This window comes from Enhydra lutris, unplaced genomic scaffold, assembly GCF_002288905.1.
Source record: "Enhydra lutris kenyoni isolate GAN:26980312 unplaced genomic scaffold, ASM228890v2 scaffoldscaffold26, whole genome shotgun sequence".
Classification (NCBI taxonomy): Eukaryota; Metazoa; Chordata; class Mammalia; order Carnivora; family Mustelidae; genus Enhydra; species Enhydra lutris.
In genome coordinates this window covers 12,674,262-12,699,562 of record NW_019154110.1, presented here as the reverse complement: position 1 = coordinate 12,699,562, position 25,301 = coordinate 12,674,262, and the positions used below count along the sequence as shown (strand labels likewise).

At 37.8% G+C, this 25,301-nt stretch overlaps 1 protein-coding gene across 1 annotated transcript in view; it reads left to right on the top strand.

Annotated features, from left to right (window-relative positions):
* Positions 1–25,301, top strand: part of LOC111151585 (BRCA1 interacting protein C-terminal helicase 1) — a 181,593-nt gene that overhangs the window by 61,335 nt on the left and 94,957 nt on the right. Inside the window, 2 exon segments of the mRNA XM_022509662.1 lie at positions 1,918–2,117; positions 7,349–7,481. Of these exon segments, the coding sequence (XP_022365370.1) occupies positions 1,918–2,117; positions 7,349–7,481 (333 nt within the window).

Sequence of the window (25,301 nt, the reverse complement as noted above, 5' to 3'; positions counted from 1 at the left end):
TATGTAATACCCAGTGCTTGTTACATCATGTGCCGTCCTTAAGGTCCATCACCCAGTTATCCTATCCCCCCAATTCCTCTGCCCTCCAGCAACCCTCAGTTTGTTTCCTATGACTAAGAGTCTCTTACGGTTTGTCTCCCCTTCATCTTGTTTTATTTTTCCCTCCCTTCCCACATGATCCTCTGTTTGGTCTCTTAAATTCCATGTATGAATGAGATCATATGATAATTGTCTTTCTCTGATTGACTTATTTTGCTTAGCATAATACCCTCTAGTTCCATCGTGTCATTGCAGATGGCAAGATTTCATTCTTTTTGATGGCTGAGTAGCATTCCATTATATATATATATATACACACACACACACACACACACACACACACACACACACACACCACATCTTTATCCATTCATCTGTTGATTAAAGTCCATTTCTCTTAAGCTTACTCTCATGATGCTCAATAGTCTGGCTTGAATCTGCCTTTTCGGATATATCCGCTACAAACTCCCAACTTGGACCCTTCAAAAATTACCTCATAGTCCCCTGAGGATACCTTGTTCCTAACTATATCTCTGCTTTTGATGATGCCTATATTGAAATGCCTGACTTCCTTTGCTATCCAAATCCAAATTCTACTCACTATTTATTTATTTATTTATTTATTTATTTATTTATTTATGAGAGAGAGGGGTGGAGGACAGCAGGAGAAGAAGAGAGAATCTTAAGCAGGCTCCATGCCCAGTGGGGAGCCTGATGTGGGGCTTGATCTCACAACCCTGGGTTCATGACCTTAGCTGAAATGAAGAGTTGGACACTTAACCAGTTTAAGCCACCCAGGCACCCCTCTACTCATCTTTTGAACCCCAATATATTTCTTATTCTCCCATGGTTCTTTTTTAGTCATTGTCAACTCTATATATTATTTTCCTCAGAATAACTCACTGGCAAATACTTTGTAACATTTCTTCATATAAGCCAGGCCTCTTTCAATTGCAAATGACAGAAACCCAGCTTCAGTAGAGCTTAAAGAAAAAAATACTTGACCAATTTCATTGTGAAGGCTTTATTTTCAGGCTGTTTCTTTCCAATGGGAACAAAGATAACCTCAAGCAGCCACCTAACCTGGAAAAAAAGAACATGATCTTAAATTTACTACCCAGATTTCTCTGATTAGCCTACCTTGAATCTCATCTCCATTCTTGAACCTGTGACTGTAGAGGGATGGAATACTTTATTTAATTGACAAGCCTGGGTTCTGAGTCTGTGTTGTGAGAGTGGTGATGTCCCTTGATTAACAGATTAACAGTTCTATCCACGTCACATGTAGCTGGGGAAGAATAATTCTCAAAATGAAGGGATGTAGGAACAACATAAATGAAATAGATACATGCTGTATTATATTTTGAGAGTCTTTTGAATCCTGTATAATTATTTTAGTTTTAAAGTTTTTTTGTTTGCCCCCCCCCCCGCTTTTTTGTTGTTGTTGATTTCTGAACATTTATTTTGAATACATTTATCTTGTTAATTTTTAATAATTTTTCAGTTGTCATCTTGGGATTTTAGATAGATGATCATGTCACCTTGTTTGCCCCCTTTTAACATTATGTTGGAGATTGTATAGTGTGATTTTTATACACTTTGATGTGGCCATCAATACCTTAATCCAGACTCACTTAAAAGGTATTTTGGTTGATAGGTTTGCAAAGTATTTTGAGAGTGAAAAATGAGAAACTGTAATGTTGAGCTGATATTTGTTAGCTTTAGTGTTTTAAAAGTTTTAAGACCTAGAATCAGTTACTTATATAATTATCCTTGCCATGTTGCCTGTAATATGAAATTTTAAATCAAAATATCTTGCCTACTGCTGTTAAGTCCATTTTCCTGAATGTTTTACAGGAAAATTTTTTTGTCTTACAGATGGATATCAATCTCAAAGAACAGATTGTCATTTTAGATGAAGCTCATAACATTGAAGAGTGTGCTCGGGAATCAGCAAGTTACAGTGTAACAGAAGTTCAGCTTCGGTTTGCTCGAGATGAACTAGATAGTATGGTCAACAATAATATAAGGAAGAAAGACCATGAACCCCTACGAGCTGTGTGCTATAGCCTAATTAAGTAAGAACATTTTCTTAACAGTGTCATTTTTGCTGCCTTTGTATTAAAAACATGCTTTATTATGCCACAGTATTTTACTTAGTAAACTTTGATCAGGCAACTTGGGAAATGGATTATTCCTTGCCTGTTAAACTTTTAGAAATAGGCCAGTTCAAACTTCTGTCTTGTTCAAAGAATATAATAAACATTCAATTTTTAAATTGATAATTGTGAATCTTATTTCTAATTTAACAGCCCCATGTATGATGTATATAGGACATTGGACTAAACATAAACTAAAGGGGATTTTAAGTAACATATTTAAAAATTTTGGATTATAGCTTTGATTTATTGCTTTATCTTTCAGTTTGAGTAGGACTCTGGTTTGATGAGTTTTAATTAATCAAGATCTCAATACTCTACTAGATTTCGTAATAGTTTTATTAAAGTTTACATTGAATTCCATTTTATTAGACATTAGGTTGTTGATCTAGAATCTCTTTATCTTAGTTCTTGATCCTACATCCTATTCCACTTACTACAGCATTTTTCTGTTCTCTTTCCATTTTCTTAAAATTTTTTTTGAATGTTATGTAGTCACATGTTTGAACATAAAAGGTATACAAATTTATGTTGTAAAAACTCCTTTCCACCCCATCTGCTTAGTTCCTCTCCTCCTGAACAAGTGTATCATTCAGTGCATATTTACAAGCAAATTTCATGCATATATGAGCCAATATAGATACTTTTCCCTATACCTCCTTTTTTACCTAAGTGATGGCATACTGTATTTTCATTTTTTTGTCTTCTCCATTTTTTTCTGTAAGATTTATTTTAGAGAGAGTGTGTATGCAGGTGAGGGGAAGGGCAGAAGGAGGGGGAGAGAGAGAATCTCTAGCAGACTCCCTGCTGAGCATGGAACCTGATTATATAAGGCTTGATTTCACAACCCTGAGATTATGACCTAAGCCAAAATCAAGAGTCAGATGCTTAACTGACTTAGTCACCCAGACACCCCATTGTCATTTTATTTTAAGCATAAAAATGTTATTTTTAAAGCCATTTTATTGAAGTATGATTGACATACACAAAACTGTAAATATTTAATGTATATACAACTTGATGAGTTTGCAGGGAGCCTGATGTGGGGCTCAATCCCAGGACCCTGGGATCATGACCTGAGCTGAAGGCAGACACTTAATGACTGAGCCACTTTGGTGCCCCATCCAGTGTAGTTTTTTACTTACATTTCTCTTAATATGATTGGTATTAAGCATTTTTTAAAAAAGATTTATTTGTTTTAGAGAGAGAGAGACCAGGTTGGGGGGTGAGGAGAGGCAGAAAGAAAGGGAGACAGGTCCCAAGCAGATTCAGCACTGAGCATAGAGCCCAGCATGGGGGTCAATCTCATAACTCTGAGATCACTACCTGAGCCAAAACCAAGAGAAGGACATTTGACCTACTGGGCCACCCAAGCACCCCAATATTAAGTATTTTTAAAGGCTATTTATATCTCCTTTTCTGTTGATTGTTGACATCTCTCTCTCTCTCTCTTTTTTTTTTTTGTTTTGTTATGGTTCTTATTGATTTGTAGAAGCTCTTTGCACATTAACCCTTTGCCTGTCTATGATAAAAGTTGCAAATACATTCCCCCTATTTTGCCACGTGGTTGCATCTTTCCTTGTATTTTTGTCATGTAGCAGTTTGTCATTTTTATTTCACAGAAGAATTTGTGGAAAGAATTGCCTATAGTTGTTAATTCTATTTTCTCACTTCCCAATCTTTCCTTACTAATCTCAGTTGGGTTGTCTGCAGAATTCTACTAAAACTGTTCTTATCAAGGTCACCAGTGATCCGTATGTTCCAATCCAAAGGTTAATTTTCTGTTATCTTACTCAGCCGTTCAGCAGTGTCATTTGGGTATTGTGGACTACTATCTCTATGAATAATGTTTTTGGCTTAACTTCTGTGAAATAATGGAAAATATATGCACATTGCTCTCTGTCCCCAGTTTCTGATACAGAAGTTCTAAAACCTTTGTAATTTCCTAAGTGATAAGATCACTAAGAGCATGTTTGACTCCAGTTCCTGACAGAACTCTTAAATCCTTTGGGATTTCCTGGGTGCTAGGACTGTCTTTTTTCTAATGAGGCGGTGTTTGGTGGGCTTCTGGATGGGGGTGGTCACTAGAAACACTAAACCATGATTAGTAGCTTAGAACTTTCAGCCCCATTTCCCTCTGGAAAGGGGAGAGGGGGTGCAGATTGAGTTGATAATAGATCATGCCTATGTGATGAAGCCAGGTTTCAGAGAGCTTCCAGATTGGTGAACACATTTATGTTCTTGGAGCATCCTACCTTTCCAGGTATAGAAGCTTCTGTGCTCATACCCTTCCAAACCTCTCCCCATTTATCTCTTCATCTGGCTCTTTATCTGTATCCTTTATTATATAAAAATTGGTAAACAGGTATTTCCTGGAGTTCTGAGGATTGTTCTAGTAAATAGTCAAACCTGAGGCAGTGTCCTAGGAACCTCTGATTTATAATTGCTTGGTCAGAAGCACAGATGACAACTGGGACTTTAATGCTGACATCTGAGGTGAAGAGGTGGGGAGGGCAGTCTTGTCATACTGAATACTTCGCCTGTGGAGTCTGTGCTAACTCCAGTTAGTGTCAGCATTGAATTGAATCCTAGGACATCCACCTAGTGTATTGGAGAATTGCTTAGTGTAAGGAAAAAAGAACCCCACTTAAATTTAGTGACCAAATATGTCAGAAGTAAAGTAGTGAGACAAGAGGAGACATAGAGGAGTACTTTTTCCTAGACAACCTCTATGAGACCTTCTGGTTTTGCTCTTCCTCACAGTTCATTTTTTCTCAATTTCTTTTGATAGTTCTTATTCTGTTTGATGTCTAAATGTTGAAGTGCCTCAGGACTTGGTCCTGAGACCTCATTTCTTCTCTATCACTGTACTTTGCCTAAATTATATAACTGAGTACCATAGTAGTACTAGTAAGGCCTGAATCTGTGCCTAACCCAATCAGTAATAAATCTAGATTCTAGTCTGTCTCTGGAATGCTATTTTCATATATCCAACTGTACTTTATAATCTGTTTGGATTTTAATTTCAACTTTAGAAAATGAACTCCTTCCCTTCCCTTACCTACTCCCCCCAAATGCCCAGTCTTATCTAAGCAAACAGTACCAGCCAGTTCCTCAAATAAAAAATCTGTTACCCTTAATTACTGCCTCACCTCATCCAACTCATCATTAAATTTAATAAATGCCACCTGTACAATATATCCCAAATCCTTCAATCTCATAGCTATTATCCTAGAATAATCTCTTAACCAGAATTCTTTAACAGCATCCAGCAGGTCTCTGCTTTAACTCTTGCCTTTTGCCTATAATCCATTCTAGCTTAGAAACTGGAATCACCATTTAAACATTTAAAATGGATTTTCTCTCTCTCTCTTTTTTAAAGATTGTATTTATTTATTTAGAGAGTACGTGAGTCAGGGAAAGGGTAGAGGGAGAGGAAGAGAGAATCTAAAACAGACTCTGGAAGTGCCAGACAGGGGGCTAGATTTCATGACCCTGAGATCATGACCTGAGCTGAAATCAAAAGTCAGACGATCAATGAACTGAGCCACCCAGGTGCCCCAGATTGTCTCTTATTTAAAATACTCCATTTAAGGGACACCTGAGTGGCTCAGTCAGTTAAGCATCTGACTCGACTTAGGCTCAGATCGTGATCTCAGGCCATGGGATTAGGCCCCATATCAGGCTCTGTGCTGGGTGTGGAGCCTGCTCAAGATTGTCTCTCTCCTCCCTGTGGTCCTCCCTACCCCCCTGCTCACAGGCCCGCATTTTTTCAGTCAGTCAATCAATACTTCATTAAAAACCTTCCCACTGGATTTTTTTTTTTTTTAGTAGACAGAGAGGCAGGCAGAGAGGGAGAGAGAGAGAGAGAAGCAGGCTCCCTGCTGAGCAGAGAGCCTGATGCGGGACTCGATCCCAGGACCCTGAGATCATGACCTGAGCCGAAGGCAGCGGCTTAACCCACTGAGCCACCCAGGCGCCCCCACTGGATTTTGAATAGAATGCAGACTCATTACCTTGGCTCAACATGATCTGATTCCTGCTTAACACTAACATTGTTCTAACATTGTTCATAATGTTATTCCTTTTTGCCCATTGTGTTGCAACCACAGTGGCTTTCTGTCAGGTCTTTAAGCAAAATTTGTTAACCACTTCAAAATCTTTGCACTAGCTATTCTTTCTGCTTGGAGTTTTGTTTTGTTTTTCCTTTTCTGATCCTTCATGACTGGGTACTTTTGCATTCTGTTGTTAGAATAAATGTCACCTCAGGGAGAACTTCCTTGGCATTCACATTAAAATAGCAAGTAGACTACATTAAGCTAATTTATTTTCATTATATAACTTTTCAGTACCTGATATTTTCTTGTTTCATATATCTAAGTTTATTTCTCTCTTTAGTAGAAAGTAATTTTCATAAGAGTAAGGATCGTACCTATTTTACTTATTGCTGTATTTCTGGTACCAGTACAGTGTCTGGCATAATACAGGCATTTAAGTACTTACTAAATGTAAAAATGTGTAGGTATACGTAAAACTGAGTATATTTTCTAGTAACTCTTTTTTGATTTAATATGTAACAGCTTAGGGGCACCTGGGTGGCTCAGTGGGTTAAAGCCTCTGCCTTTGGCTCAGGTCATGATCCAGGGTCCTGGGATTGAGCCCTGCATGGAGCTCTCTGCTCAGCAGGGAGTCTGCCTCACTTCCCACCCCCCCACCCTGCCGCCTACCTCTGCCTACTTGTGATCTCTGTCTGTCAAATAATAAATAAAATCTTTTAAAAAAAAAAGTAACAGCTTAATTTTTTTATTAGATTGTTTTATATTTCCTTTATGCAATTTGGGATCAGCTTCTATACCTGGTTCTCAGTTGAAGAGATAAAGAGGTGTGAATCTAAAAAAACACAACTGGGAAATCACATGCATGTTTTTCTTTTCTGAATAAAACATTTTAACTATGCAAGTGTTTATTATGCAATATGAAACATGCATGCATTTTAAAAGATGTCTTAATTCACATTTGTATCCCAAGAGTTTCAAGGAATATGATCAATGTATCACAGTTCTTTGATTTGTTGAAATAGTGCATGTAAGGATGATATTAGTTGATGGAATTGTTTTATTTTAATTAATTTGGGAATTATTTTATTTTAGTTGGTTAGAAGCAAACACTGAACATCTTGTGGAAAGGGATTATGAATCATCATGTAAAATATGGAGTGGAAGTGAAATGCTCTTAAATTTACACAAAATGGGCATTACCACTGCTACTTTTCCAATATTGCAGGTAAGATTTTTTTTCTACCTGTGACATTTATTTAGTGCATTAGAAATGGTTTAACAGTGAATAAGTTAATCCAGACTTAAAAAACTGTAATTTAACTTTTAAAATTATATTTTATTATCTAAGTTTGCTAATCTTTAACTAACAGTGTAAATTTTGAATTAAAAAATAGCATTATTTAGTTTGAAAGAAATAAGGCTTAAAGGAATGAATTTCTTTGTTCAAAACCAAAGAAGTCAATATTTTTAAGTTCTAAAATTATTTTGTCAGGTGTTTTTATTTTTAAATTAACATATAATGTATTATTAGCCCCAGGGGTACAGGTCTGTGAATCACCAGTTTTACATACTTCACAGCACTCACCATAGCGCATACCTTCCCCAATGTCCATAACCCAACCACCCTCTCCCTCCCCTGCTCCCTCCGGCAACCCTGAGTTTGTATTGGGAGATGAAGAGTCTCTTATGGTTTGTCTCCCTCCCCATCCCACCTTGTTTCATTTTTTCCTTCCCTACCTCCCAAAACCCCCACTTTGCCTCGCAACTTCCTCATATCAGGGAGATCATATGATAATTGTCTTTCTCTGATTGACTTATTTCGCTCAGCATAATACCCTCTAGTTCCATTTATGTCATTGCAAATGGCAAGATTTCATTACTTTTGATGGCATAGTGTTCCATTGTATATATATACCACATCTTCTTTATCCACTCATCTGTTGGTGGACATCTAGGTTCTTTCCATAGTTTGGCTATTGTGGACATTGCTGTTATAAACATTTAGGTGCACGTGCCCCTTCGGATCACTACATTTGTATCTTTAGGGTATATACCCAGTAGTGCAATTGCTGGGTCGTAGGGTAACTATGTTCAACTTTTTGAGGAACCTCCACGCTGTTTTCCAGAGTGGCTGCACAAGCTTGCACTCCCACCAACAGTGTAGGAGGGTTCCCCTTTCTCCGCATCCTCGCCAGCATCTGTCATTTCCTGACTAGTTATTTTAGCCATTTTGACTGGCGTGAGGTGGTATCTCGTTGTGGTTTTGATTTGTATTTCCCTGATGCGAGTGATGTGGAGCACTTTCTCATGTGTCTGTTGGCCATTTGGATGTCTTCTCTGCAGAAATTTCCGTTCATGTCCTCTGCCCATTTCTTGATTGGAATTCTTGTTCTTTGGGTGTTGAGTTTGATAAGTTCTTTATAGATTTTAGATACTAGCCCTTTATCTGATATGTCATTACAAATATCTTCTCCCATTCTGTCAGTTGTCTTTTGGTTTTGTTGACTGTTTCCTTTGCTGTGCAAAAGCTTTTGATCTTGATGAAGTCCCAATAGTTCATTTTTGCCCTTGCTTCCCTAGCCTTTGGTGATGTTTCTAGGGAGAATTTGCTGTGGCTGAGGTCGAAGAAGTTGCTGCCTATGTTCTCCTCAAGGATTTTGATGGATTCCTTTCTCACATTGAGGTCTTTCATCCATTTTGAATCTATTTTTGTGTGTGGTGTAAGGAAATGGTCCAGTTTCATTTTTCTGCATGTGGCTGTCCAATTTTCCCAACACCATTTTTTGAAAAGACTATCTTTTCTCCATTGGACATTCTTTCCTTCTTTGTCAAAGATGAGTTGACCACAGAGTTCAGGGTCTATTTCTGGGCTCTCTATTCTGTTCCAGTTATCTAGGTGTCAGTTTTTGTGCCAGTACCACACTGTCTTGATGATGACAGCTTTGTAATAGAGCTTGAAGTCTGAAATTGTGATGCCACCACCTTTGGCTTTCTTTTTCAACATTCCTCTGGCTATTTGGGGTCTTTTCTGGTTCCATATAAATTTTAGGATTATTTGTTCCATTTCATTGAAAAAAATGGATGGTATTTTGATAGGGATTGCATTAAACGTGTAGATTGCTTTAGGTAGCATAGACATTTTCACAATATTTGTTCTTCCAATCCATGAGCATGGAACATTTTTCCATTTCTTTGTGTCTTTGTCAATTTCTTTCATGAGTACTTTATAGTTTTCTGAGTACAGATTCTTTGCCTCTTTGGTTAGGTTTATTCCTAGATATCTTATGGTTTTGGGTGCAATTGTAAATGGGATTGACTCCTTAATTTCTCTTTCTTCTGTCTTGCTGTTGGTGTATAGAAAGGCTACCAATTTCTGTGCATTGATTTTATATCCTGACACTTTACTGAATTCCTGTACAAGTTCTAGCAGATTTGGAGTGGAGTCTTTTGGGTTTTCCACATAAAGTATCCTATCATCTGCAAAGAGTGATGGTTTGACTTCTTCTTTGCTGATTTGGATGCCTTTAATTACTTTTTGTTGTCTGATTGCTGAGGCTAGGACTTCTAGTACTATGTTGAATAGCAGTGGTGATAATGGACATCCCTGCCATGTTCCTGACCTTAGCGGAGAAGCTCTCAGTTCTTCTCCATTGAGAATGATATTCGTTGTGGGTTTTTCATTGATGGCGTTGATGATATTGAGGTATGTACCCTCTGTCCCTACACTTTGAAGAGTTTTGACAAGAAAGGATGTTGTACTTGGTCAAATGCTTTTTCAGCATCTATTGAGAGTATCATATGGTTCTTGTTCTTTTATTAATGTATTGTATCGCATTGATTGATTTGCGGATGTCGAATCAACCTTGTAGCCCTGGAACAAATCCCACTTGGTCGTGGTGAATAATCCTTTTAATGTACTGTTGGATCCTATTGGCTAGTGTTTTGGTGAGAATTTTTGCATCTGTGTTCATCAAGGATATTGGTCTGTAATTCTTTTTTTTGATGGGGTCTTTGACTGGTTTTGGGATCAAGGGAATGCTGGTCTAATAAAATGAGTTTGGAAGTTTTCCTTCTATTTCTATTTTTTGGAAGTTTCAGGAGAATAGGAATTAATTCTTCTTTAAATGCTTGATAAAATTCCCTAGGAAACCATCTGGCCCTGGGCTCTTGTTTCTTGGGAGATTTTTGATGACTGCTTCAATCTCCTACTGGTTATGGGTCTGTTCAGGTTTTCTATTTCTTCCTAGTTCAGTTTTGGTAGTTATAGATATCTAGGAATGCATCCATTTCTTCCAGATTGTCAAATTTGCTGGTGTATAGTTGATCATAATATATTCTTATAATTGTTTGTATATCTTTGGTGTTGGTTGTGATCGCTCCTCCTTCATTCATGATTTTATTTATTTGGATACTTTCTCTTTTCTGTTTGATAAGTCTGACCAGGGGTTTATCCATCTTATTAATTCTTTCAAAGAACCAGCTCCTAGTTATGTTGATTTGTTCTACTGTTTTTTTTTGGATTCTATTTCATTGATTTCGCTCTGATCTTTATTATTTCTCTTCTCCTGCTGGGTTTAGGCTTCCTTTGCTGTTCTCTCTCCAGCTCCTGTAGGTGTTGGGTTTGGTTGTGTACTTGAGACCTTTCTTGTTTCTTGAGAAAGGTTTGTATTGCTATATATTTTCCTCTCAGGACTGCCTTTGCTGTGTCCCACTGATTTTGAACAGTTGTGTTTTCATTTTCATTTGTTTGCATGCATTTTTTTCAATTCTTCTTTAATTTCCTGGTTGACCCATTCATTCTTTAGTAGGATACTCTCTAGCCTCCATATATTTGGGTTCTTTCCAACTTTTCTCTTGTGATTGAGTCCTAGCTTCAGAACATTGTGGTCTGAAAATATGCAGGGAATGATCCCAATCTTTTGGTACCAGTGGAGACCTGATTTGTGACCCAGGATGTGATCTATTCTGGAGAATGTTTCATGTGCACTAGAGAAGAATGTGTATTCTGTTGCTTTGGGGTGGAATGTTCTGAATATATCTGTGATGTCCATTTGGTCCAGTGTGTCACTTAAGGCATTTATTTCCTTGTTGATCTTTTGCCTGGATGACCTGTCCATTTCAGTGAGGGGGTGTTAAAGTCCCCTACTATTATTGTATTATTGTCAATGTGTTTCTTTGACTTTTGTTATTAATTGGTTTATGTAGTAGGCTGCTCCCATGTTAGGGACATAGATAATTAAAATTGTTAGATCTTCTTGTTGGACAGACCCTTTGAGTATGATATAGTGCCCTTCCTCATCTCTTGTTACAGTCTTTGGCTTATAATCTAATTTATTTGATATAAGGATTGCCACCCCAGCTTTCTTTTGATGTCCATTAGCATGGTAAATTGTTTTCCACCCCTCACTTTAAATCTGGTCTGTCTTTGGGTCTAAAATGAGTTTCTTGTAGACAGCATATTGAAGGGTTTTGGTTTTTTTTTTTTTTTTAAAGATTTTATTTATTTGACAGAAGAGAGAGAGATCACAAGTAGGCAGAGAGGCAGGCAGAGAGAGAGAGGGGAGGAAGCAGGCTCCCTGTGGAGCAGAGAGCCCAACGTGGGGCTCGATCCCAGAACCCTGGGATCATGACCTGAGCCGAAGGCAGAGGCTTTAACTACTGAGCCAGCCAGGCGCCCCAAGGGTTTTGGTTTTTTATCCATTCTGATACCCTATGTCTTTTGATTACAGCATTTAACCCATTTACATTCAGGGTAACTATTGAGATATGAATTTAGTGCCATTGTATTGCCTGTAAGATGACTATTACTGTATGTTGTCTCTGTTCCTTTCTGGTCTACTGCTTTTAGTCTCTCTCTTTCCTTAGAGGACCCCTTTCAATATTTCCTGTAGGACTGGTTTGGTGTTTGCAAATTCTTTTAGTTTTTACTTGGCCTGGAAGCTTTTTATATCTCCTTCCATTTTCAGTGATAGCCTAGCTGGATATAGTATTCTTGGCTGCATGTTTTTCTCATTTAGTGCTTTGAATATATCATGCCAGTTCTTTCTGGCCTGCCAGGTCTCTGTGGATAAGTCTGCTGCCAATCTAACATTTTTACCATTGTATATTACAGACTTCTTGTCCTGGGCTGCTTTCAGGATTTTCTCTTTGTCACTAAGACTTGTAAGTTTAATATAAGATGACGGGGTGTGGACCTATTCTTATTGATTTTGAGGGGGACTCTGTATGCCTCCTGGATTTTGATGCTTGTTCCCTTTGCCATATTAGGGAAATTCTCTACAATAATTCGCTCCAGTATACCTTCCGCCCCCTCTCTCTTTGTTCTTCTTCTGGAATCCCAATTACTCTAATATTGTTTCATCTTATAGTTATCACTTATCTCTCGAATTCTCCCCTTGTGGTCCAGTAGTTTTTTGTCTCTCTTTTGCTCAGCTTCTTTATTCTCCATCATTTGGTATTCTATATCACCAATTCTCTCTTCTGCCCCATTTATCCTAGCAGTAAGAGCCTCCATTTTTGATTGCACCTCATTAATAGCTTTTTTTAATTTCAGCTTGGTTAGATTCTAGTTCTTTTATTTCTGCAGAAAGGGCTTTTACTTCCAGACAGTGTTTCTCTAGTATCTTCCATGCCTTTTTCGAGCCCAGCTAGCACCTTGAGAATCGCCATTCTGAACTCTTGATATGACATATTACCAACGTCCATATTGATTAGGTCCCTAGCCTTCGGTACTGCCTCTTGTTTTTTTCCTTTGTGGTGAGTTTTTCCGCCTTGTCATTTTATTCAGATAAGAATATATCAATGAGAGAATAAAATACTAAAAGAGTGGCAAAGACCCAAGAAAAATGTATGCTAACCAAATCAGAAGAGACCCCAAATCGAGGGGAGAAGCAAAGGGGTTAAAAGAAGTTCAAAAAAAATTAAAAAAAAAATTAAACAAAAAATATAGACTAGGGAATAGAACAGAGCCACCCACTTGATTTTGGGTGTATTTTGGTCTCAGAAGAATCTACCTACCAAATTTTAAAGAAAAACCTACACACACACACACACACACACACACACACACACACACACACAAATAAGGGTAAACATGATGAAGGGAGGGAATATGACTATAAAGATGAAAATTTTAAAAATTCTAAAAAAGGAGTTGATAAGTTAGTTGGGAAAAGAAAGAAAAAGAACATGGGGAGAATTTGCTTAGGCAGGAGACTAGAACAAAGCCCTGTGTTAGATTTAGGGTATATTTTGATCTATTAGAAAAAATTGTATCCCAAAAAAACCCTATATGTATACAAAAAATAAAGGTAGATACAACAAAGGATAAAACATGACTATAACAATGAAGATTTAAAAAGATTTTTTTTTAGGGGTGCCTGGGTTGCTCAGTGGGTTAAGCCTCTGCCTTCGGCTCAGGTCATGATTCCAGGGTCCTGGGATCAAGTCTTGCATCTGGCTCTCTGCTCAGCAGGGAGTCTGCTTCCCCCTTTCTCTCTCTGCTTGCCTCTCTGCCTACTTGTGATCTCTGTCTGTCAACTAAATAAATAAAATCTTTAGAAAAAAAAAAAGATGTTGAAAAACACATATTGAGCATTTTTTAAAAAGATTTTTTTTAGAAAGGTTTTGTTAAGATAAACTGGTTTTAAAAAGTTAAAAGATGAAAGAGGAAAAAATTAGGATAAGAAATTTTAAAAATTTAATTAACTTTGCAAGACTAAAGAATCATGGGGAGAAAGCCATGCATTCCATGCTTTGCTTTCCCCTCCTCTAGAATTCCGCTGTTCTCCTTGATGAGTGAGCTTGGTCTTGGCTGGATGTTCTTGCTGAACTTCTCGGGTAGGGGCCTGTTGTAGTGATTCTCAAGTGTTTGCCCAAGGAGAAATTGCGCCACCCTTGCCAGGGGCCAGGCTAAGTAATCTGCTCGGGTTCGCTCTCAGGAGCTATCGTTCCCTGAATGCTTTCCGTAGAGCTCTGGAGGAAAGGAATGAAATTGGTGGCCTCCCAATCTCCACGTGGAGGAGCCAAGAGCTCAGGGCCCCACTCCTCAGTGCGCCCTCCAAGAAAAGTGCTCAATCACTCCTGTCTTCCTGGTCTCCAAGCTCACACGGCCTGTGACCGAGCGTTTCTGCCTCTGACACACAGCCCCGTTTGGAGTTTCCAAACCCAGCAGATTCCTCTTACTCTGCTCTTCCGGTGGGTCTCCCCGGATCTGCTACTTGTTGGGTCTCTGCTCAAAGAGCAGTGGTCTGACTGTGCCACGGATCACAGTTTAAGGTAACCCTGAGCTGAGATCTCACTCCTCGCTTCTGTTTCTGTAGCCGGCTTCCCTGCTCTAATACCTGCGAGCTCTGCTACACTCAGACACCCTCGATCCTTCTGTGACCCCGCAGGACCCGAGACCACACCGTACCCGCAAGGGCTTCACGCCCGCTTAGCCTCTAGAGCGATGTCCCTCAGTGGAACAGACTTTAAAAGTTTGGATTTTATGCTTTGTTGCTCCACCGCTTGCCAGGAGCCAGCTCCTCCCCTTGCGGTCTATCTTCCCGTCGCTTCGGATTCACTTCTCTGCACGTTCTACCTTTCAAACAAATGGCCGATTTTCTGTTTCTAGAATTGCTGTTCTTCTTCTCTTTGATCTCCTGTTGGATTTGTAGGTGTTCGGAATGGTTTGATAACTATCTAGCTGAACTCCTGCTACCTGATGTCATCTCAGTCTGCTGCTCCTCCACCATCTTGACTCCTCTCGAATAATCCTTTTAATGTACTGTTGGACCTGTTAGCTAGTATGTTGGTGAACATTTGGCATCCATGTTCATCAGGGATATTGGTCTGTAATTCTCCTTTCTGTTCAGATCTTTGGTTTTGGATTCAAGGTAATGCTAGCCTCATAAAATGAGTTTGGAAGTTTTCTTTCCATTTCTATTTTTTGAAACAGCTTCAGTAAAATAGTTATCATTTCTTTTTTAAATGTTTGGTAGAATTTCTCTGAGAAGCCATCTGGCCCTGGATTTTTTTTTTTTTTTTTTTTTTTGGAGATTTTTGATTACTGCTTCAGTTTCCTTACTGGGTATTGGTCTGTTCAGATTTTCTATTTCTTCCTGTTTCAGTTTTAGTAGTTTATAAGTCTCTAGGAATACATCCATTTCTTGCAGATTGCCTAATTTGTTGGAATATAGTTGCTCATAATATGTTCTTAAAGTTGTCTGTATTTCCTTGATGTTGGTTGTGATCACTCCCCTTTCATTCATGACTTTATAAATTTGGGTCTTTTTTCTTTTGGATAAGTCTAACTAGTGGTTTATCAATCTTATTAATTTTTTCAAAGAACCAGCTTCTAGTTTTGTTGATCTGTTCCGGTTTCTATTTCATTGATTTCTGCTCTAATCTTTATTATTTCTCTTCTGCTGGATTTAGGCCTTATTTGTTGTTCTTTCTCCAGTTCCTTTAGGTGTAAGATTAGCTTCTATATTTGAGACTTTTCTAATTCTTCAAGAGAGGCTTATATTGAGATGTACTTCCCTCTTAGGACTGCCTTTCCTCTATCCCAAAGGTTTTGAACAAATGTATTTTCATTCTTGTTAGTTTCCATGAATTTTTAAAAGTCTTCCTAAATTTCCTTGTTGACCCATTCATTCTTTAGTAGGATGCTCTTTAACCTCCCAAATGTTTGAGTTCCTGCCAAATTTCCTCTTGTGATTGAGTTCAAGTTTCAAAGCATTGTGGTCTGAAAGTATGCAGGGGATAATCCCAATCTTTTGGTATCGGTTGAGACCTGATTTGTGACCCCGTATGTGATCTGTTCTGGAGAAAGTTCCATGTGTACTTGAGAAGAATGAGTATTCTGTTGTTTTAGGATGGAATGTTTTGTATATATCTATGAAGTCCATCTGATCCAGTGTGTCTTTCAATGCCCTTGTTCCTTTGTTGTTCTTCTGCTTGGATGATCTATCCATTGCTGTGATTGGGGCATTGACGTCCCCTACTATTAATATATTATTATCAATGCGTTTCTTTACTTTGGTTATTAATTGGTTTATATAATTGGCTGCTCCCATGTTGGGAGCATAAATATTTACAGCTGTTAGATTTTATTGTTGGATAGATCCTTTAAGTATGATATAATGTCCTTCTTCATGTCTTACTATAGTTTTTGGTTTAAAGTCTAGTTTAAAGTCAGATATGAAGATTGCTACCCCAGCTTTCTTTTGAGGTTCATTAACATGGTAAGTGGTTCTCCACCTTTTCACTTTCAGTCTAGAGGAGTCTTTAGGTCTAAAATAGGTCTCTTATTGATCGCATATTGATGGGTCTTGTTTGTTTTTATCCAGTCTGATACCCCGTGTCTTTTGATTAGAGTATTTAGTCCATTTACATTCAAAGTAACTATTGAAAGACGTGAATTTAGTGCCATTGTATTGTGCGCAAAGTCCCTATTTCCGCACATTTTTTTAATAAAGATTTTATTTATTTATTTGAGAGAGAGCAAGAGTGAGAGAGCATAAGCAGTGGAGAAACAACAGAGGGAGAAGGAGAAGCAGGCTCACCACTGAGCAGGGAGCCTGACGTGGGGCTCAATCCCAGGACCCTGAGATTATGGCCTGAGCTGATGCACCTTAACCAACTGTGTCACCCAGGTGCCCCCATTTCTATAGATTGTCTCTGTTTCATTCTGCTCTATGTTATTCTTGGGCTTTCTCTTCACTTACAGGATCCCCCTCAATATTTGTTGCAGGGCTGGTTTGGTGGTCACATATTCTTGCAGTTTCTTTTTGTTCTGGAAGCTCTTTATCTCTCCTTCCATTCTGAATGAAAACCTTGCTGGATAAAGTATTCTTGGCTGCATGTTCTTTTCATTTGGTACCCTGTTTATATCATGCCAGCCCTTTCCTGCCAGGTTTCTGTGGATAGGTCTGATGTTATTAGTCTGATGTTCCTCCCTCTGTAGGTAAGGAGCCTCTTGTCTCGAGCTGCTCTCAAAATTCTCTATTTTTCTCTAAAATTTACAGGCTTCACTATTATGTGTCAGGATTTTGATCTATTTTTATTGATTTGGGGAAGGGTGCTCTCTGCCTCTTGTGCATGAGTGCTTGTTTCCCCAGATTAGGGAAGTTCTCAGCTATGATTTGTTCACATATGCCTTCTGGTACTCTCTCTGTCTCTTCCCCTTCAGGCACTCCTAAAATTCTGGCATTGGTATGTTTCATGGCATCATTAATTTCCTGAAACTTTGTTTATGGACTATTATTGTTTTTCCTCTCTTTTTTTCCAATTTCCTTCCTTTACATCAGCCTGGCTTCTAGATCACTTAACTTTGTCTTCTGCCTCATTCACTCTAGCTGTTAGTATATCCAATTTAGACTGCATCTCAGTTATAGCATTTTTATGTTCGAGCTGATCAGATCTCATTTCTGCACTAAGAAGTTCTCTATGCTTTTTTCAAGCCCAGCTATTAACTTTATAATTGTTATCCTGAATTCCATCTCTGACATCTTGCTTATGTCCACATCAATTAGACCCGTGGAAGAGAATATTACCTCTGGTTCTTTTGTTGTGAATTCCTCCTTCTAGTCATTTTGCCCAGAGAAGAATGGGTGGACAAGTAAGCAGAATCAAAAATACCAACCATGACCCAAGCAAAATACACACTAGACGAATCCAAAGTGGCTGGAAACTAAAACAGAAAAGCAAACAAAACAAAAAAGAAAAAGGAAAAAAAGGGGTGAGGGAAGAGAGACTATATATAATCTCACAGGGTGGACAAAGCAGGGTGATCCTCTCGTTCCTGAGTGAATTTTGGTCTGTGTGTTAGTAGACACTAAATCCCAAAATTGCAAAGAAAGTAAAACTTATATATATGCAAAATAAAATTGAATAGAGTGAAAAAAGGCCAAAAACGAAATATATATCTACAACATGTAGATGTAAAAAATAAAGGTTAAAAAGCGACTTAAAAACAAAGAGTTGATCACATAAGAAAGTAGTTGAAATGGGAAAAAAAGAAAGAAATGGAAAATTTTAGACTGAAAGATAAACAAATCATGAGAAAAAATATCTCAAGTTCTATATACTATTTTCCCCTAGCGCTGGAGTTGTACATTCTTGTGGGAGCCGTAAATTAGTTGTGCACTGTTCTTCCTGTTGGTCTTCTGGGGGAGGGTTCTGCTCTTCTGCTTCTCAGGTGTCTTTGCCTGGGCAGAATTGCACTGCCTCTTGCCAGAGGGCTGGGCTTAGGGTAAGCTGGTCCTTTGTATAGGTTTTGTTCTTGAAGGCTTTCCAAACCTCTTTATAGGATCAGGAAAAAAATGGCCGAGCCCTGATCTCCAGCCCCAGAGATGAAAGATCATGGTCCCTTCTCTTTAATAAACGCTCTGGGACAGTCTTCACTTCTGTATATGCCAAACTCTGCAGACTCCTGTGGTACATGCCAACAGCAGTCCTCCCTGGGGCGGTCAGGTGGGGAGGGGGGGAATCCAAGGAACCTGCATTACTGGGGCTGAGAGGAGTTGTGGACTGCCCCGAGAGCTGTTGCCCAGTCATGGGGACTCGTTTTGCCCCTCCCAGGTATGGCAGTTGGTCCCTGCATTCCAGTCCTTTTCAGGTTGCTCAGTAGGAGAATGGTCACCTGATCTGCCCGGCTCACAGTTTATGGCAACCCAAGCAGAGAGTACCCTTCTGGGGTCAGTGAGCTCCACTGATTGGGCACTCTACTCTACCGGCTCAGGCTCCTCTGTTAGTTCTGTGGCTCCTGGGATCCTGAGACAACAGTGACCCACCTAGAATGCTGCCTTTTTTATTCCCTAAGCCACTTTCACATAGGGATGTCTCCCATTGGAGCAGATTTCTAAGGGTTCCAATTTTGCCCTCCTGGCCTATATCATTTTCCAGCAGCGGGCTTATAGAGGCTCCCTACCCCCACCCTGGTTATCTTCTGATATCTCCCCACAGATTCAAGTTTCTGCACCTCCTACCTTGCAAAAAGCAGTTGCTTTTCTACTTGTAGAGTTCTAGATATATTTTCTTACATCTCAGGCTGAATTCATGGGTTTTCAGAATGGCTTGATAGTTTTCCAGCTAAATTCAAGGGACCCGATGAAATAAGGTCCCCTACTCTTCTGCCATCTTGCCTCCTCCTATCCTCTTTTCTTTTTTGTTCTTAATTATTTAAATTAATAGACTTTAGTTTTAAGAGTGGTTGTTTTATTTAGGTTTACAGAAAAATTGAGCAGAAAGGACAGGATTCTCATAAACCCTCAATCTCAGTCTCACACACACAAACACACACACACACACACACACAGAGTTTCTCCTGTTAACATTTTTACAGTAATATAGTACCTTTCTTACATTTGATACAATATTGTTATATTATTGTTAACTAAAGTCCGTAATTTACATTAAGGTTCACTCTCTGTTTTGTAAAGTTCTATGAGTTTTGATAAAGTCATGTATCTACCATTACAGTGTCATATAGAATATTTTCACTGCCTTAAAAATCTTCTGTGCTGCACTTACTAATTCATCCCTTCACTATACCTCATTTCCTCTGCTGAACCTCTGGCAACCAGTGATTTTTTTTTTTTTTATGACTCCATGGTTTTGCCTTTTCTAAAATGATTTAGTTGGAATCATACTAAGCTTCCCTCATGTCTTTTTGTTGCTTGATGGCTCTTTTCTTTTTATTGCTAAACAATATTCATTGTATATATGGATACCATTTTTTAATCCATTCACCTACTGTAAGACATACTGGTGGCTTCCAAGTTTGGACAATTCTGAATAAAGCTGTTATAAACATTTGTGTGCATATTATTGTGTGGGTGTGCTTTCTTCTCATTTGCATCAATATTTACTACAATTACTGTATTGTATGGTAAGACTGTTTTTAGCTGTGAAAGAAACTGCTGTCTTCCAAAGTAGCTGTGCTATTTTTGCATTCCCATCATCAGTGAATGAGGGTTCCTTTTTTTTTTTTAAAGATTTTATTTATTTATTTGACAGAGAGAGAGAGAGATCACAAGTAGGCAGAGAGGCAGGCAGAGAGAGAAGGGGAAGCAGGCTCCCTGCTGAGCAGAGAGCCCGATGTGGGACTCGATCCCAGGACCCTGGGATCATGACCTGAGCCAAAGGCAGAGGCTTAACCCACTGAGCCACCCAGGTGCCCCGAGGGTTCCTTTTTTTATACATCCTTGCCAACATTTGGAATTGTCTGGGTTTTGAATACCAGCCATTCTAATAGATGTGTAGTAGCATCTTACATTTTTTTCATTTACAATTCCCTACTGATGTTTAATGTAGAACATGTTTTTCACTTGCTCTTTTGCCATCTCTACATCTGTTTGGTGAGATGCCTCTTCAATCTTTTGCCTGGTTTTCAGTTGGGTTCTTTATCTTCCTGTTTTGAGTTTTAAGTGTTTTGTGTATATTTGGTATACAAGTCCTTCATTCAGATACATGTTTGCAGATATATTCTTCCAGTCTGTGGTTTGTCTTTTCATTCTGTTAACAGTATCTTTTATGGAACATAAGTTTTTCGTCTTAATAAAGTACAGCATACCAATTTTTTCTTCGATGGATCATGCTTTAGATGTGCCTAAAAACTCACCACCAGGGATGCCTGGGTGGCTCAGTTGGTTAAGTGACTGCCTTCCCCTCAGGTCATGATCTCAGTGTCCTGGGACTGAGTCCCACATCAGCCTTCTTGCTCATCAGGGAGCCTGCTTCTCCCTCTGCCTCTGCTTGCCATTCTGCCTGCCTGTGCTCACTCGCTCTCTCTTTCTCTAAAAAAAAAAATAATAATAAATAAAATCTTTAAAAAAAAAAACTCACCACCAAACCTGAAGTCATTCAGATTTTCTTCTGTCTTTTCTTCTAAAGGTTTTAGAGTTTTCATTTTACATTTAGGTCTGTGATTCATTTTTAGTTAATTTTTGTGAAGGATAGAAGGTCTGTATCTAGATTCATTTCTTTGCATGTAGATGTCCAATTATTCTATCAGCATTTGTTGAAAAGATCATCATTCTCCATTGGATTTTCTTTGCTCCTTTGTTAAAGACCAGTTGACTGTATCCTTGTGGGTCCATTTTTAAGCTCTTTATTCTTTTCCATTGTTTGATTTGTCTGTTCCTTTACTAATACCACACTGTCTTGATTACTATGGATTTATAGTTAGTCTTGAAGTTGGGTAGTATCAGTTCTCTGCCTTTCTTTAGTATTGTGTTATGCTGATTTGTTTCTTAATAAACTTTAGATTCAGTTTGTCAATATCCACAAAGTAACTTTCTGGAATTTTGATTGCATTAAATCTATAGATCAAACTAGGAAGAACTAACAACTGAACAATATTGAGTCTTCCTATCTATGAAGAGAGAGTATCTCTCCATTTGTTTTGGATCTTTGATTTCTTTTATCAGTTTTGTAATTTTTCTCATATGGACTTAAAGAGGTTTTTGAACCAAAACAGGTAGGAACTATGGCTGCCATGATCATTTTGGGCATATAAGTATTGAAAATGTATTTTAATCAGGTTATACTTAGAATTTTTGCCCTGCATTTTAAAAATGCAATGTGGTATTATAAGTATTGTCCATATTATGACATCTTTCCGTGATTTTTTGCATAAACTTTGCATTTTAAATGTTCATATCATTAGTAAAATGGATAATAAATTGTGAGGTGTTCACATTGTGGAATACTAGACAGCAATATAAAAAATGAACCACCATTCATATAAATGAGTCTTACAGATATAATGTTGAGTAAAAGAAACCAGACACAGAATATAAATGGTATGATTTCATTCTTCTGAAATTTAAGAAGAGACAAACATAATTATGCTAGTAGAAGTCAGAACACTGATTACTATTGTGCAGGGGTAAGGGGCAGTTTGGGTTGAGAAAGGGCAAAAGGGAACCATCTAGGATTCAAGGAATGTTTTTGTGTCCTGAGTGAGTGTTAGTTACATGGGTGTGTGTATGTGTGTTTAGTGAGCTGTATACTTAAGACTAGTGCATTATATATATATATTATAATTTAATAAAAATGTACAAATAAATATACATCAAAGGAAAAAACTTGGAAAATACAAAAGGCGCAAAGGAAAGAAAACTCATAAGCTTAAAGATGATCATTAGTAACGTTTGGATTTGTATCCAGCTGTCTTATTTTATGCATATATTTACCTGACACAAATTGATTTCTATGATTCATATTTCTTTGTACACTTTTTTCATTTAATGGTATATTATGAGTACTGTTTTTTTTTTAAGGTTTATTTATTTCAGAGAGAGAGCATATGTGTGAATTGTAAGGAGGGGCAGAGGGAGAGGGAGAGAATTTCAAGCAGACTCCCCACTGATCATGAGCCTCTCAGGAGCTTAATCTCAGGGCCCTGAGATCATGACCCAAGCTGAAATCAAGAGTGGAATTTTTAACTGACTAAGCTACCCAGGTGCCCTTATGAGTACTGTTTTAACAGAGATCTTTCACATGATTTTTATTTTTTTAAATATTTATTAGAAATGAAAAAATTATTAGAACGGGGGGTGGGGGGGGGGGGGGGGGAAAGCAGAGGGAGAAAGGATCTTAAGTAGATTCTGCACTGAGTGACTGCCATCTCACAGCCCTGAGATCACCACTTGAGCCAAAACCAAGAGTTGGAGGCTTAAATGACTGAGCCACCCAGGTGCCCCTTTCACATGATTTTTAATTGCAGTGTAGGATTTTTGTGAGTGTACATATTCTTTCTTTTTTTTTTTAAAGATCTTATTTATTTATTTGAGAGAGAGACAGAGCATGGGGTAGAGGGAGAAGCAGGCTCTCCAGCTGAGCAGAGAGCCCAACACGGGGCTTGATCCCAGGGCCTGAGCTGAAGGCAGTCACTTAACCAACTAAGCCACCCAGGCGCTTCGTGAGTGCATATATTCTAAATTACTTGATTAATCTGGCATTTGAAATGTAAGTTGTTACCAGCTTTCCCAGAATAAGAAAAAATTTTGTTATAAACATCCTTGAAAATATATCTTTTTCTTTTTAAAGATTTTATTTATTTGACAGATAGAGATTACAAGTAGGCAGAGAGGCAGGCCACCCAGGTGCCCCCAAAATATATCTTTTATATCTTTTTATATGTTGCTGTTTCCTTTATGTATTGTGAATACTAGTTCTTTGTTGCTTATTGCATTGCATGTATATACTTGTGTCTGTGGTTTATTTATGGAGTATTTTTCTAAAAGTTGTTTTTATTTTAGTGCATTTAATATCTTTTATGAATTATATTTATGAATTATTTTTTTATGAATTATATTTGAGTTTAGTTTAAGCAGTCTTTTCTTATCTTGTGCTACATTTTCTAAAAGTGTTATTTTTTCTTAATAAAATCAATGAAGGATTCCTTTTTGTTTATATTGTGAATTGAAAATCCATTTTATTTCCATATGGATAATTTTCTCAGCATCATTTACTAAATAGTTCATCCATTTCTTTCTGATTTGTAGTGACACTTCTGCCACATATCTGATTTTCATTTATTTGTGAATTTCTGGACTTTGTTCTATGATCTAAACTCATATTTGTTAATTACTCTGGCATTAGAAAAGTGTTGATATCGGGATGCCTGGGTGGCTCAGTTGGTTGGACATCTGCCTTCGGCTCGGGTCATGATCCCAGGGTCCTGGGATCAAGTACTGAATCAGGCTCCTTGCTAAGCTTCTGCCTCTGCCTGCTGTTCTCCCTGTTTGTGTTCACTCTCTGGTTCTCTCTCTCTCTCTGACAAATAAGTAAATAAAATCTTTAAAAGAAATGTTGATATCTGGTAGTATCTCCTCACTTTGTTCTTTTCCTTTGGGATAAATAAATTTTAGAATTAGCTTGCAAATTTCCATGAAAATTTCTGTTGGAATTTTGGTTAGAATTTCACTGAATTTAGAAAGAATTATTTATTCATAGTACAGGAGTTTTCCCATTCACAAACATGATGTATAAAATTCTTCATTGATTATGTCCTACATCTCAATAAAATTTTGTTATTTCATTTTTAAAAGTTTTAGGTGTTTTGGATAGGTTTATTCCTAACTATGTTAAAGTTTCTGTTTCTCTTTCAAATGATGTATTTAAAAAATTGCATTTTCTAGCTATTGCTGTATAAAAATGGTAGTGGATTTTTATTTATTTATCTTGCAGTCAACACTTTGCTCAACTATCTTTCAGATTTGTCTATGGATTCTTAAGTTTTCTATGTAATGATACTGTCTATAAGTAATGATTATTTTCTTTCTTCCCAACTCCATCACATTCTATTTATTTCTTTGTTGGCTTAAACTTCCAGTGCATTGTTTATCACAGGCAATGAAACAGGCATCCTGGTCTTATTGCTATTTAAAAGACACTATGTTATTAGCGTTACATCATTTAGTAATATATCTACTGTATTTTTTTTAAGATTATATATTTATTTGAGAGAGAGAGAGATCACAAGTAGGCAGGGAGGCAGACAGAGAGAGAGGGGGAAGCAGGCTCCCTGCTGAGCAGAGAGCCTGATGCGGGGCTCAATCCCAGGACCCCGAGATCGTGACCTGAGCCAAAGGCAGAGGCTTAACCCACTGAGCCACCCAGATGCCCCTACTGTATTGTTTTAAAATTCTTTATTTTAATTTTTTTTACAGTTTGATTGAAATATAATTCACATGCCATAAAATATACCCTTTAAAATATACAATTCAGTAGTTTTTAGTCACAAAACTATGCAACAGTCACTGCTATCTGACTTCAGAACATTAAAGCTTAAGAGCCACCTGAAAACAAATGAGCCAGTTAGTATACATTTTGTATGTAGCATGTATTGTTTCCTTGAGTCATTTAAAAATTTTTTCTTGTCATGTAGTCATATTATTCTCATCATTGGAATACTACCTGGAGGTAATTCAGGCATTTACATGTATATCAAATCTTTTAAGCTCTTCTTGGAGAAACCATTTGATACATTTTTATTTAGTCCTTTTTAACTGTTTTTTGTTTGTTTGGTTTGTTTTTATGTTTTTAAAAGTAA